The sequence below is a fragment of the Esox lucius genome, chromosome 15 (genome assembly GCF_011004845.1).
Source record: "Esox lucius isolate fEsoLuc1 chromosome 15, fEsoLuc1.pri, whole genome shotgun sequence".
In the NCBI taxonomy this organism is placed as follows: domain Eukaryota; kingdom Metazoa; phylum Chordata; class Actinopteri; order Esociformes; family Esocidae; genus Esox; species Esox lucius.
The window spans coordinates 6,886,431-6,900,140 of NC_047583.1; the positions used below are offsets into that span (position 1 = coordinate 6,886,431).

General features: G+C 45.3%; 1 protein-coding gene across 12 annotated transcripts in view; it reads left to right on the forward strand.

Annotated features, from left to right (window-relative positions):
- Nucleotides 1-13,046, forward strand: part of smoc1 (SPARC related modular calcium binding 1) — a 69,875-nt gene extending 56,829 nt beyond the window's left edge. For 4 of the 12 annotated variants that reach the window (XM_010865337.5, XM_020054348.3, XM_010865336.4 and 1 more), the window contains one exon: nucleotides 10,396-13,044. In XM_010865337.5, the coding sequence (XP_010863639.1) occupies nucleotides 10,396-10,435 (40 nt within the window). In that variant the 3' untranslated portion in view covers nucleotides 10,436-13,044. Of the gene's footprint in view, nucleotides 1-10,395 lie in introns of all 12 variants that reach the window. The other 8 variants (XM_034297448.1, XM_010865340.3, XM_010865335.5 and 5 more) reach the window with 7 other exon arrangements.
- The last annotated feature ends 664 nt before the right edge of the window (nucleotides 13,047-13,710 follow it).

The window sequence follows — 13,710 nt, forward strand, 5'->3', positions numbered from 1 at the left end:
GGGATCCCGTGGGATTACTTCCATTAATGATCCCCTCTGTCAGTCTGTGTTGTGGGATCCCGTGGGATTACCTCTATTAATGATCCCATCGGTCAGCGCTGTTGACTCTGGCCGGCTAAACCAACTCTCCCTTCTGTTCAGTCTTCAGTCCAGCGGGCTTAGCGGAGCCCAGCTCTCTCTCTCTCTCTCTCTCCCTCCCTCTCTCTCTCTCTCTCTCCCCATCACCAGAGCCCTGAGAAATGGAGCACAGCACTGAGGTCATGTGTTTACACTGGCGCCGCCTCTGCCAGGCCTGGAGAACAGTGGCTCCTAGCCTCAGAGCCCAGTGGGCATAACGTCAGGCCGAGTGTCAGCGTCCCGTTGGCAGAGTGGCCAGGATAAATATTCGGGGATGTTAGGAGACAGGCTGAGAGCAGAACGGGGCAAGAGGGGGGGCTGGGGGGGCTGGGGGGGGGCCCAGGTTTACTAAGACAGGGTTTGTTTTACTTGCGGTAACTACTCTATCACCTTCATGCTTCGGGTCGTGAGGCTGAACACCTCACTTGACAGTTTTATATGATGCCACTCAGGAGATGTGGATCACTGCTGAGCGTTGGGAGGGTTTGTGAGTGAACTGAGAGAAAGGGAGAGGGAGAGAGAGAGATGGGGAGAGGCAAATGTGGGAGAGAGGGAAAGCAAGGGACAAAGACAGAAGAAAGACCTCTGGCAATGGAAACATGTTTTTTCCCATGGCAATAAATCCCTTTTGAATTGTATTGAAAAAGGCATTTTCTGTCAGAAGTTGTCTGTCCTCTGGGTTAAATATAGATATAGTGTCATGTCCTGCTGTGCCAGTTAAATCCAACGCCCCCTCTCTCCCTCATTTGGAGCACAGGCACGTGTTTGTCTTTATTACCCTCAACTGTGTTCCAGATCAATGTCCCTATTTAATTTCCTCCTTCCCTAGTGTTTGTTGTCGGTCTTTGTTTGGTTTTCATACCTTTGTGTAGTTTGTTTTTGTTACCTTGTTGTTCCTTATTAAAAGTCCTCTGTTGTGCCTTTGTCCTGCCTCCTTTTCCAACGTGACCTGTGGAGTCAGTATCTTCTGGACATGGCTGTCACTGGTCCTTATGCCAGATAGCCCTGGATCTTTGTATTAGCCGACCTTAAATCATCTTTAGATTACGTAAAGTTTTTTTAGGGTTTATACAAACCTGATTCCAAAAAAATTGGGACACTGTACAAATTGTGAGTAAAAAAGGATTGGAATACTTTTCCAAATCTCATAAACGTATATTTAATTCACAATAGAACATAGATAACATATCGAATGTTGAAAGTGAGACATTTTGTAATGTCATGCCAAATATTGGCTCATTTTGGATTTCATGAGAGCTACACATTCCAAAAAAGTTGGGACAGGTAGCAATAAGAGGCCGGAAAAGTTAAATGTACAGATAAGGAACAGCTGGAGGACCAATTTGCAGCTTATTATGTCAATTGGCAACATGATTGGCTATAAAAAGAGCCTCTCAGAGTGGCAGTGTCTCAGAAGTCAAGATGGGCAGAGGATCACCAATTCCCCCAATGCTGCGGCGAAAAATTGTGAAGCAATATCAGAAAGGAGTTTCTCAGAGAAAAATTGCAAAGAGTTTGAAGTTATCATCATCTACAGTGCATAATATCATCCAAAGATTCAGAGAATCTGGAACAATCTCTGTGCGTAAGGGTCAAAGCTGGAAAACCATACTGGATGCCCGTGATCTTCGGGCCCTCAGACGGCACTGCATCACATATAGGAATGGTACTGTAATAGAAATCACAACATGGGCTCAGGAATACTTCCAGAAAACGTTGTCGATGAACACAATCCACCGTGCCATTTGCCGTTGCCGGCTAAAACTATAGGTCAAAAAAGAAGCCGTATCTAAACAGGACCCAGAAGCGCAGGCATTTTCTCTGGGCCAAGGATCATTTAAAATGGACTGTGGCAAAGTGGAAAAGTGTTCTGTGGTCAGACAAATCAAAATTTGAAGTTCATTTTGGAAAACTGGGACGCCATGTCATCCGGACTAAAGAGGACAAGGACAACCCAAGTTGTTATCAGTGCTCAGTTTAGAAGCCTGCATCTCTGATGGTATGGGGTTGCATGAGTGCATGTGGCATGGGCAGACTACACATCTGGAAAGGCACCATCAATGCTGACAGTTATATCCAAGTTCTAGAACAACATATGCTCCCATCCAGACGTCGTCTCTTTCAGGGAAGACCTTACATTTTCCAACATGACAATGCCAGACCACATACTGCATCAATTACAATGTCATGGCTGCATAGAAGAAGGATCCGGGTACTGAAATGGCCAGCCTGCAGTCCAGATCTTTCACCCATAGAAAACATTTGGCGGATCAAAAAGAGGAAGGTGCGACAAAGAAGACCTAAGACAGTTGAGCAACTAGAAGCCTGTATTAGACAAGAATGGGGCAACATTCCTATTCATAAACTTGAGCAAGTTGTCTCCTCAGTCCCCAGACGTTTGCAGTCTGATATAAAAAGAAGACGGGATGCCACACAGTGGTAAACATAGCCTTGTCCCAACTTTTTTGAGATGTGTTGATGCCAATTTAAAATCAACTTATTTTTCCCTTAAAGTGATAAATGTTCTCAGTTTAAACATTTGATATGTCATCTACGTTGTATTTTGAATTAAATATTGAAATTTGAAACTTCCACATCGTTGCATTTGGTTTTTATTCACAATTGTACAGTGTCCAAACTTTTTTGGAATCGGGTTTGTACACTGCCATTATGCAATAGCCTATGTCACTTTTGAGACAGTAGGCATTTTTCTGAACTACATAAAAAACCAAAGCATACCACCTCGTCTGTTAAATATGGTGAAGGGGGTGTTATAGCCTGGTCATGTATGGCAGCCACTGGGACTGGCTCAGTTGTCTTGATTGATGATGTAATTGCTGTTGGCAGCAGCAGAATTAATTCTGAAGTGTACAGAAACATGCTGTCTGCTGAAGTAGCAAACAAATGCCTTCCAGCTTCACACTGAATGGTGCTTCATCATTCTGCCAGAGAGTGTCCCCAAACATACTGCCATAGCAATCGTGGAGTTTTCCAGAGCCGAGAAAGTGGAAAGTTCTTGACTTGCCAAGTTGATCGCAAGATATAAATCCAACTGAACGTGCCCTTGAGTTGTTGAAGACCTGTAACTGAAATTAACTTGGTTTGTCCATTGTATCTGACACTGGATGGGATGGATGAGTGCTTGGTCTTATCCCCTGTTTAAAGACAACTACCCTCTCAGCTCTTAGAGGCTAATGTAAAAAAAAATTGGGGAAGAAATAGGTACAATGGGACAGGTCTCCCTCACTCCCCTGTATCGTTCCCACTCTCTGGTTTTCTGAAAAGGCTCTATGTCTGTAAGTTTGCCGAATGTGTGTATATTTTTTTACGGTCTTATTTATGGGTATCTTCTAAATCCAAATTGAGAGTTAGTATGTAAATACACACAACAATAGCAGCAGTAACACAATTATAATAATAGCAAACAGACAGTATCGGCAACAGGTAGTAGAGTTGGTGGTGGTCCTCAGGTATTCTGTAGCCTGATGGATTATGGGTAGAAACTGTCCCTGAGCCTCGTATTAGGAGACCCAACTGTATGCTCTTTTATAGTCACCATCTGACCAGCACTGGGCAAATGAACAAGGATGGATGGGGTGAGACCGGCCCTTTGCATGGATGGGGTGAGACTGGCCCTTTGCATGGATGGGGTGAGACCGGCCCTTTGCATGGATGGGGTGAGACTGACCATTTTGAGGTGGAGGTCACGGATGGGTGGGACCCATCTTCACCTCCCGTTGGAGGGTCCTGAGGTGGTGGGTGTAGCAAGTCCCATTGCAGGCCGCAATGGAGCTGGTAGCAATGCTCTCCATGGTGCCATGATCGTGTTTGGACACCACCTGGTCCTTGATATGCCACAGTGATGGACAGGAAGTAGAAAAGAGGGCTGAGGACACACCCCTGGGAGGGATGGACAGGAAGTAGAGCACAGGGTTGAGGACACACCCCTGGGAGTGATGGACAGGAAGTTGAGCAGAGGGCTGAGGACACACCCCTGAGAGTTTGAATGGAACAACCGTGTTGAATTCTGAACTACAATGAATAAACCTTAGGTGCTCCAGTTTCCAGTTGTGTTTTGGCTGAGTGATTAGTGATGGAAGTGATGTCCTCTGTGGATATGCAAACATAACAGACACCACAGATTTTAGGTTCTGTTCTGGATGCCTTGGACAGTGATCTTTAGAATCGCCAAGAGCCATCTGTGAGACTGGGTCGCTGATGAGCAGCCAACAACATCATCTGAGCGGGAGATCATGGAATAAACATGGCCCACAATAGAAGCTCTTTTGAAGCTTTATTGAAGCTTCTGGGTGCCTTTTGCATTAGGTCTGGGTGCCTTTAGCATCAGGTTTGTGGGCCTCTGACGGACCAGAAGATGTCCAGTTGTCATTTGGTGTTGGATTCTTTCAGTCTTTTGGAAGCGGAAGGGAGGTTTGGACCATGGACCGGCTGATCATTGTCAAAGACAGTGTGTGAAGTTCTTGATTCAGGTTCCAATGCCATCTCTTAACGAATATGAACCCAGATTTTAATTGAGGATCAGCCAATACTTCCATCAGGACAGTACTTCTGGGTTAACATGGATTTGTGGAAACTGGACCTGGTTAAATGTTTATTATTGTGCATTTCATGCTTTCATTGATAGAAGACAGGCAATGGGAGAGGTAGAGAGCAGTGTTTGCTGAACTCGTCCTGTGGTGATATATACACAGTACTTAGGCAACTAGACCACCCTAGACCTGGTTATAGCAAAGCCTGGTCACTGAATCCCTGGTTACACATCCTTTGCTTCCCTGAAGACTTGATTACAGAAACTCAGATTCACTGTTTGCACTGCAGTAAATCCCTCCATTGTCCTTTGGCATTGTTGTCTACCAGTTACTGTAATATAGAAAATATCAAACCTTCATGTTGCTCGCTCCAGTGCCTTTGTTGGAACAGGATAACGTGGGCCTCTGGATGCTCCGAATAAACCCCTCGACAGTAATCACAGCAACAACAGTCAAAGCTGCCCAAGCCACAGGGGATGTTGAGGGGCCGCTCTTTCTCTCAGACGGTCCCAGGTAATTGGTTGGCTCAGTCCTCTGGTCTCTCCGAAATGGTATTAAAATATTGTTTAACTTTTAATGTTCACAGCAGCAGTTTGGTTGGAACAAGAGAAAGACACACGTACACAAACACACACTGTGTTCTTTGGACCTCACTCCAGAACAACTGAAAACAACAGGGGTTATGTACCATCATGGACTGTTCAGATGGCTTTATTTTTATATCTTCTGGGAACGTTAGGCTATAACATTTCAAACAAACATGAAATAACTGGCCAACATGCTATGACTACAGGATATGTACACCATTTTCAGAAGAGCCTTTACTCATAGGATATAGGTATACAATAAAATGTTAAGCCAGCAGTGAGGTGGAGTCAGCAGTGAAGTGAAGCACGCAGTGAAGTGGAGTCAGCAGTGAGGTGAGGTACCCAGTGATGTGGAGTCAGCAGTGAGGTGAGGTACCCAGTAATGTAGAGTCAGCAGTGAGGTGAAGCATGCAGTGATGTGGAGTCAGCAGTGAGGTGAGGCACGCAGTGATGTGGAGTCAGCAGTGAGGTGAGGCACGCAGTGATGTGGAGTCAGCAGTGAGGTGAGGTATGCAGTGATGTGGAGTCAGCAGTGCGGTGAAGCACGCAGTGAGGTGAAGGATGCAGTGATGTGAGGCACTCAGTGAGGTGAGGCACGCAGTGAGGTGAGGTACGCAGTGAGGGGAAGTACCAAACTACTCCTAAGGACTGTCTCCGCTCCTCTTTCCACTTCCCTCTCCTCTTCCCTCTCCCCTTTCCTCTCCTCAACATTGTCTCTCTCCTCTCCCACCTCTCCTTTCTCCCTGCCCCCCTTTCCCCTGTCTGCCTGTCTGCCTGTCTGTCTGCCTTCAGAGCTGAATGAATGAATAGGGGGCATTATGAGCCGAGCAGCCCCATCAGGCAGCTGTGTGGCCGAGCGACTGGCCGATGCTACAGTACCGTCATTACCATAGTCATTACTCAGCACCACTTACTGTGGTTCGGTTACAAGTCACGTCAGCCTGCACTTTATTACTTCCCTGTATTCTGGTCGTAACATGGAAAAGTCTCGTTACAGCTAGAGTGCTTTGCTTGTTTATCAGGTCTATGTAGGTTGTATTAGCTCACTGCTCCGTCTTTGCAGGGTGCACGATAGGAGCTAATGTCAGTATACTGACATGTGGAAAAGTATGTAAACCCCCCATGAAAGTTGGCAATTCTTTTACATATTTGGACATATGGATATGTAATCTTTACTTCAACACTGTTGACATATGAAGTTAAGCTAATTTCACAGAACTGTGATTTCATATCGTGGTAAAAATAAGTACACCCCTAGCATCAGTAGCTGTTGTTGTCCCCCTTTTAATGAAGTAACTTCATGTAGCCTTTTCTTGTAATTATCTATCATTCACTGATCTTGACTGTAGGAATGTTTGCCCACTGTTCTGTACAGTACTGCTTCAAACTGTACACGTTTCTAGGGCTTTCTTGCATGCACGGCAAGTCCCCCATATAATTTCGATAGGATTACTGTAAGTCCTGAGCTTGACTCGGCCATTCCTTAACCGTCAATTTGTTCTTTAAGGAATATATATATATATATCACTGTCCCAGTCCAAACAAAAGGAATATATATCACTGTCCCAGTCAAACCCAAACAAATATATATCATTGTCCCAGTCCACACCCATTGTGTTATAACCTTGCTTTCATGTTGGATCATTGTCCTGATGCAAAATCCATGATTGCTTGAGCTTCCGCTTTTTGACAGATGGCCTCACATTTTCTTCAAGAATTCTCTGGTACAACATGGAATTAATGGTTGACTCAGAGATTACAAGTTGGCCAGGCACTGATGCAGCAACAGAGCCCAAACAATAATCCCACTGCCTCCATGCTTCAACTTCTGAATACTTTTCAAAGGCAGTATAACTCAGGTATGCTATACCATGACAGAAACTACAATAGGCCGTATATCTCAGATATGCTATACCATGACAGAAGATATAGTAGGCAGTATACCTCATATATACTATACCATGACAGAAGCTAAAGTAGGCACTAAATCTCAGATATAATACACCATGACAGAAGCTACAGTAGGCTGTACAGCTCTAGATATTTACCCTGATAATCTGCTCCTCAGCCAGCTGGTGTTATCAGTCAGTCCCAAGTGAGGTGTTGATTCACAGGTGGACGGGATCTTGTTTCAGTGCTTTATAGTGTGGTCAAGGAGGCTGCTTTGTGCTGCTAATGACACAGAGACATTAGTCGCATCCCCAATGATGCCCTAATGGTGCCCTACTTCTAACCAGGGCCCGTAAGTAGTGCAGTAGATGGGAATGGGGCGTGATTCAGGACACAGCGGTTGACTACCCCACTGTGCTTCACTGGAAGCGGGGAACACCACTGCTTCGACTGGCTGGAGCCTGTAATGAGACTCAACCCAATTCAGCCTCGCTAGAGATCAGAACTCACAACAGACTGGCAGACTTTATCTGACTGGTGGAACAAAGGACTCCACTTGTAGCCCGTTGAATGAATACTCTGTGCTTTTACTCTTGGCCCGCGTTCCAAATGGCCCCCCCATCCCTTTACGGTAGACTGCTGTCCATACGGCTCCTGTCCAGAGAAGTGCACTCTCAGGAACAGCAATGTGTGCCATAAGCTTCCTGTATGCAATTGTTGTCAATAGAAAGGAGGACGTAAGCAGGACACACTTGACTGTTTTGTCCATCACACACACACACAGACACACACACACACACACACATAATATACAATGCACACCCAAGCATGGCTTTGCTCTCCAGGGCTCTAGATCACCACAGCTCCAACCCCCCCCTCCCCCTTCCCACATGGGGAGAGATACACGCCCCCCCCCCCCTCCCCCCCACTTACTCCCCTGTTCTCCCCCTCCTCTGACAACCATCTGTAAGCAATCTGCATTCTGCATGGCTCTTTACCCTCCCTCCCCCATCCCTCTTACATCTTCCTTTCTCCCCTTTTCATCCCTCTGCTATCTCCCTGCCTCCCTTTTTCCCCCATCACTCCCTCCCCCGTCCCCCCATCACTCCCTCCCCCGTCCCTCTCCCTCGTGGTTGATTGATGGATGCAAATGTAGTCCCAACCCCAGCAACACCCTGTCCTATTTCTAGGATAAGGAGTATACGATGGGTCTGAACTTTTGACTGGTACTGTATATCACTGTCCCAGTCCAAACACAAGGAATATCTATCACTGTCCCAGTCGAAACACAAGGAATATATATCACTGTCCCGGTCCAAACACAAGGAATATCTATCACTGTCCCGGTCCAAACACAAGGAATATCTATCACTGTCCCAGTCGAAACACAAGGAATATCTATCACTGTCCCAGTCAAAACACAAGGAATATCTATCACTGTCCCAGTCCAAACACAAGGAATATATATCACTGTCCCAGTCCAAACACAAGGAATATATATCACTGTCCCAGTCCAAACACAAGGAATATATATCACAGTCCCAGTCCAAACACAAGGAATATATATCACAGTCCCAGTCCAAACACAAGGAATATGTATCACTGTCCCAGTCCAAACACAAGGAATATATATCACTGTCCCAGTCCAAACACAAGGAATATCTATCACTGTCCCAGTCCAAACAAAACAAATATATATCACTGTCCCAGTCCAAACACAACAAATATATATCACTGTCCCAGTCCAAACACAAGGAATATATATCACTGTCCCAGTCCAAACACAAGGAATATATAGCACTGTCCTAGTCCAAACACAATAAATATATATCACTGTCCTAGTCCAAACACAAGGAATATATATCACTGTCCCAGTCAAAACACAACAAATATATATCACTTTCCCGGTCCAAACACAAAGAATATATATCACTGTCCCAGTCCAAACACAAGGAATATATATCACTGTCCTAGTCCAAACACAAGGAATATATATCACTGTCCCAGTCCAAACACAAGGAATATATATCACTTTCCCGGTCCAAACACAAGGAATATATATCACTGTCCCAGTCCAAACACAACAAATATATATAATTGTCCCAGTCCAAACACAAGGAATATATATCACTGTCCCAGTCCAAACACAAGGAATATATATCACTGTCGTAGTCCAAACACAAGGAATATACATCGCTGTCTCAGTCCAAACACTAGTAGTATATATGTATGTCTTAGTCCAAACACTAGTAGTGTATATCTCTGTCTTAGTCCAAACTCTAGTAGTTTATATCTAAGGGTTGTTTTTGCAGTGTGCTAGTTCCAATCTTTGTCCACGCAAATGGCCTTTAGAGTGTACATCAATAAACATGTCCATTCTACAATTACATTCATAGACTCTATGTCCTAGTCAATGTGTGTGGTAATGTCACCCAGTCAGTCAGCCAACCAGTCAGCCAGCCAGTCAGTCAGCCCAAATTCATCCAGCCAACAGACAGTCAGCAAACTAGTCAGTCATCCCCCAGTCAGTCAGCCAATCAGTCAGTTAATCAGCCCCCAGTCTGTCAGTCATCCCCCAGTCAGTCAGCCAACCGGTCAGTAAAACCAACCAGTCAGTCAGCTCTTCGTCAGCCCCTAGTCAGCCAACCAGTTAGTCAGCTAAACAGCCAATCAGACTGTCAGACAGAGGGCCAGTCAGCCCTTCACTCCGACAGCCGTTCTGGCAGCAGCCATGTTTGTTAGTCAGCCTGTTTAACCAGCCAGTCAGTGGTGGGGGTGCGGAAGGTTAGGGGAGGAGAGGGTTGAGTGGAGTTAAAGTTCCGTGTCAAACTCCAAAACACGTCTGTCTCCCACATGACGTTCCAAAGGACACACATATCACTCGTGTCCATGTGCGTATCGGTGCATGCATACATGCGTGTGTGCGTGTTTCCTTGGGTGTAAGTGTGTGTATCCATGCGTTGTGTGTTTGGTACAGTGTGAGCTCGGCCATGTAGAGGAATGCTGTGTCTTGTCTTGTCACGCAATGGTTATGCGTTTGTGGGAGCAGGCACACTCGTGTGTGTGTGTGTGTGTGTGTGTGTGGGGGGGGGCATCTGTAAGATGTATCCTTAAGCTTATGCCTCACGGTGCGCTCAATTTCAATCTATGTCTCTCTTTGATTCTCCTCTCTTTCTCTCCTCTCTCCTCTCTTTTTCTCTCTCCCTCTCTCACTCTTCTCTCTCTCTCCGGTCTGTCTGTTTGATTCCCAGTAGGTCGTCTGGTGTGAGGAAGGAAGGCTCCAAAAGCTGATGGGGGTGGAGAGGGCCCAGAAGGAAGACATCTGTACGCTTTCTGACTGACAGGAAAGAGAAAGATAGAGCACAAAAACTGAAGCTCCTGTAAAAAAGAAGGAAAAAAGAGAAGAAAAAAAAAAGAAGTGGCGCCAAAATATTTGCACTTTCTCCTTCCGATGTTTGACTCTGTATCTGTTTGATATTTACTAGTGTGACGAAAAAAAAATGTATATAGAAATAAGAACAGCCCTTGTCATTGTAAGCTGACACTAAAGCTGAGCGACTGCTGTCCCCTGTCCGCGGTGGAGTCATGGGTTAAAACATTAGTGGGTAATGCTAGTGCAGTTCACAGTGAATAAACTAACGTGCCTCATCACTATACACGGGCAAATGCTGGGGCATGAAAACCCTTTTTCAGTGGGTTTCCCCTCCACGAGACGACTGTCTGTTGATTGGGACAAGCCTCCCAGTGTCCTCTCAGCTAGATGATGGCCTGTCAACTGTCAATCTTCTGATGTTAATGCCCTGGTAGCAGATTTACTGGCAGTTCTGTCTCTATAGTAACACACAGGAGGGGACGAGGGGAGGCAGCCTTTAATGTGCAGACAAGAACCTCAGTGTGACCCACCCTAAAGTGTTCAACGGTAATCGGTGGTAGACAGCCCGGGTGTGCTTGTCTGTTCACACTGTTTTTACATTAGCAATGGATCTGGTTTGATCTCAACATGTCGGGCTCAACTGCAGAACTGACTACATCCCCCATAATTCATAGTAATTCACCCCTTCAGAAGCCCAGTAGGTGTCTTAATGCGTTATTGTTGCTGAACGTTGATTTTTTTTGGGATTAGAGAGGTAGTAGGTGGTTATATGTCATGCACCAATACAGACGAATGTGTTTTGTATGTTTTGTTTTGTAATATGTGTAACCGCAATATTCATTTGGTGAAATGTTTTTATGTGGATGTGAAACTGTGAGACTGAGTCAGTTGTAAAGAGTTTCTTTATGGGTGACGAAAGGAAGCCCAGGTGGTTAACCCCCATGCTCTGTATAGAAATCAACCACAAAGATATTAGGAGTGCATTCATTAGTGAGCCTGCCAGCAAAGCACGGCTGAATGCTTGAAACCGTAAATGATTTGCAATAAGAACAAACATTTGTTATTGGACATTGGCAGGTCCCTTGCCTGTCGCCTTCTCCCGTTTTGGTTCCTGATGAATGCACTCCTCATTTGTGTTCAGGTGTTATATTTTTCCAACTACCAGTCATGTGATGTGACGTAAACAGTGGTGTAACTCACATAAATACTCTTTTGACTAACAAAAAGAGAAAAAAAAACTCTACATCCAGAAAGAAAACTCATATTTTAGTTTGTCTGTCTGTTTGTCTGCTTGTGTTTATATGGAGATATCCCTGCAAACCATTGGACGGAAACGAGATGGCACACTGTATATATGTATCATAGCGATTTCCCTCTTTCAGTAGTACCATTGTATTTTAATCACCATGACAACTGTTAGTATAGCACATTGTCTTAGAACACATGAGTGTAGGAACATTCCTGTGATATTCTTAGAGTAGATTTTTCACACATGTAAGAATGTAAAAGGTATCACCATGCTTGGTTAGTGATGGCCTCCTCCGTTCCCGGCCGGCCACTAGGCTACAGCCAGAGGTCCTCTACCTCGCTAATATACATCACCCCCCATCCCTTGGCCAATGTCTGAGCCAGTATTACTTAAGGAATGAGTCACAAAAGCGCTATCTTGAGGAGAGTGTTTTTAACCCAAGGACCCTGCTGCATATCGCTCATAGTAACCCGGGAGCCTTCAAACAGAAGGCCCCGCCCCCCAGTCTGATTAGCCAAACCCGGAGCTTCCAACAGAAGGCCCAGCCCCCAGGTCTAATTAGTCGAACCCGGAACTTCCAACAGAAGGCCCCGCCCCCCCCAGTCTGATTAGCCAAACCTGGAGCTCCCAAAATTACACCCCAACTCCCCCTCCTGGTCTGATTAGCCGTGATTACTCCCCAATCAGACGATAGTTATGTTATATGACATGTGACCTTCAGGAGTCCCTCTGATCTGGAAACACTTCACCACAGGAGAGGAGACGAGACATGGGTCCAATGTCCTTGTCCGGCTGCCAGGGAGATGGGATACATGAGGTCTGGTGAGGGGGTGTCAGTAAGAGCTGGAGGGGTAAGAGTGGGGCGGGGGGCGGGGTTATTGGAAGAGGGTCAGTGGAAGTGTCTGCACCATAAATGGCGAAATTCCGACACTGTGTATTCCTTATGAAGTGAACTAGTTTTGATCAACCCCCATACTGGGGGGCCATGCCAGTGTTGCTCTGGCTCAGACACATGGGACTTAGGGGACGGAGGATGGAGCTCTCTCTACGGGAAGCATCAGAGCACATTACTGACATCTGGTGGTGAAGTTGGGTCTCTGCGTTTTGAAAGGTCCATGGTCTTGAAAGACAAGAATCTAGTCTTACCTTTTAGCCAGGTTTGTTAAATGAAGGGTGTAATGAGCAATATCCAGTTTTTTTTTTGTTTTTTTTACCAAGCCAATTGACTTACAGTATTTGAAATAAACATTTTTAAAGAAAATTGTGTTTCTGATTAACAACATGGACAACTTCCTTACGTAGCCCGAGACAACCATCCTGAACTAACAGGTTAAAAGGAAATGTAATGGTACTGTGGCTCAAACTCAGGCCTCAGGAAAACAAACATGTCATCTTCCTCCATAGTTGTAGCCTCTGGACTCACTGTCTGGAATCGATCTATGTCCTGACTGTAGATTTAAGCTCAGACTGGAATAGATCTATGTCCTGACTGGAATAGGTATTTGTTCTGACTGGAATAGATCTACATCCCGGCTGTAGAGATAAGCCCTGACTGGAATAGATCTATGTTCTGCCTGGCATATATTTGAAACCTGATTGTAATAAATGTAATAGATGTAGATGCCCTTTCTGGGAATAGATGGTGGTCAGATTAGTGAGATGCTGGTTCGGGGATAGGATGCTGTGAATAATATGAATGCAGGTGACAGGTTAGAGGTGGAGGTAGGTGTGGGCGGGGGGGTTGGTAAAGGGGTAGGGGAATAGCTGTGGGTGAGCTAGGGGGTAACACACGAAACTGGAGCCAAGAGGCAGCTGCAATACATCTGTCTTGTTCTGACACACACACATGTGGCATTTGACTTCCAGTGTGAAGTTCAAACGACTTTTATAATGACGCAGCTGCTTAGGGATGCGTGTGTGTGTGTTTCCTGGAAGTGTGTTCGT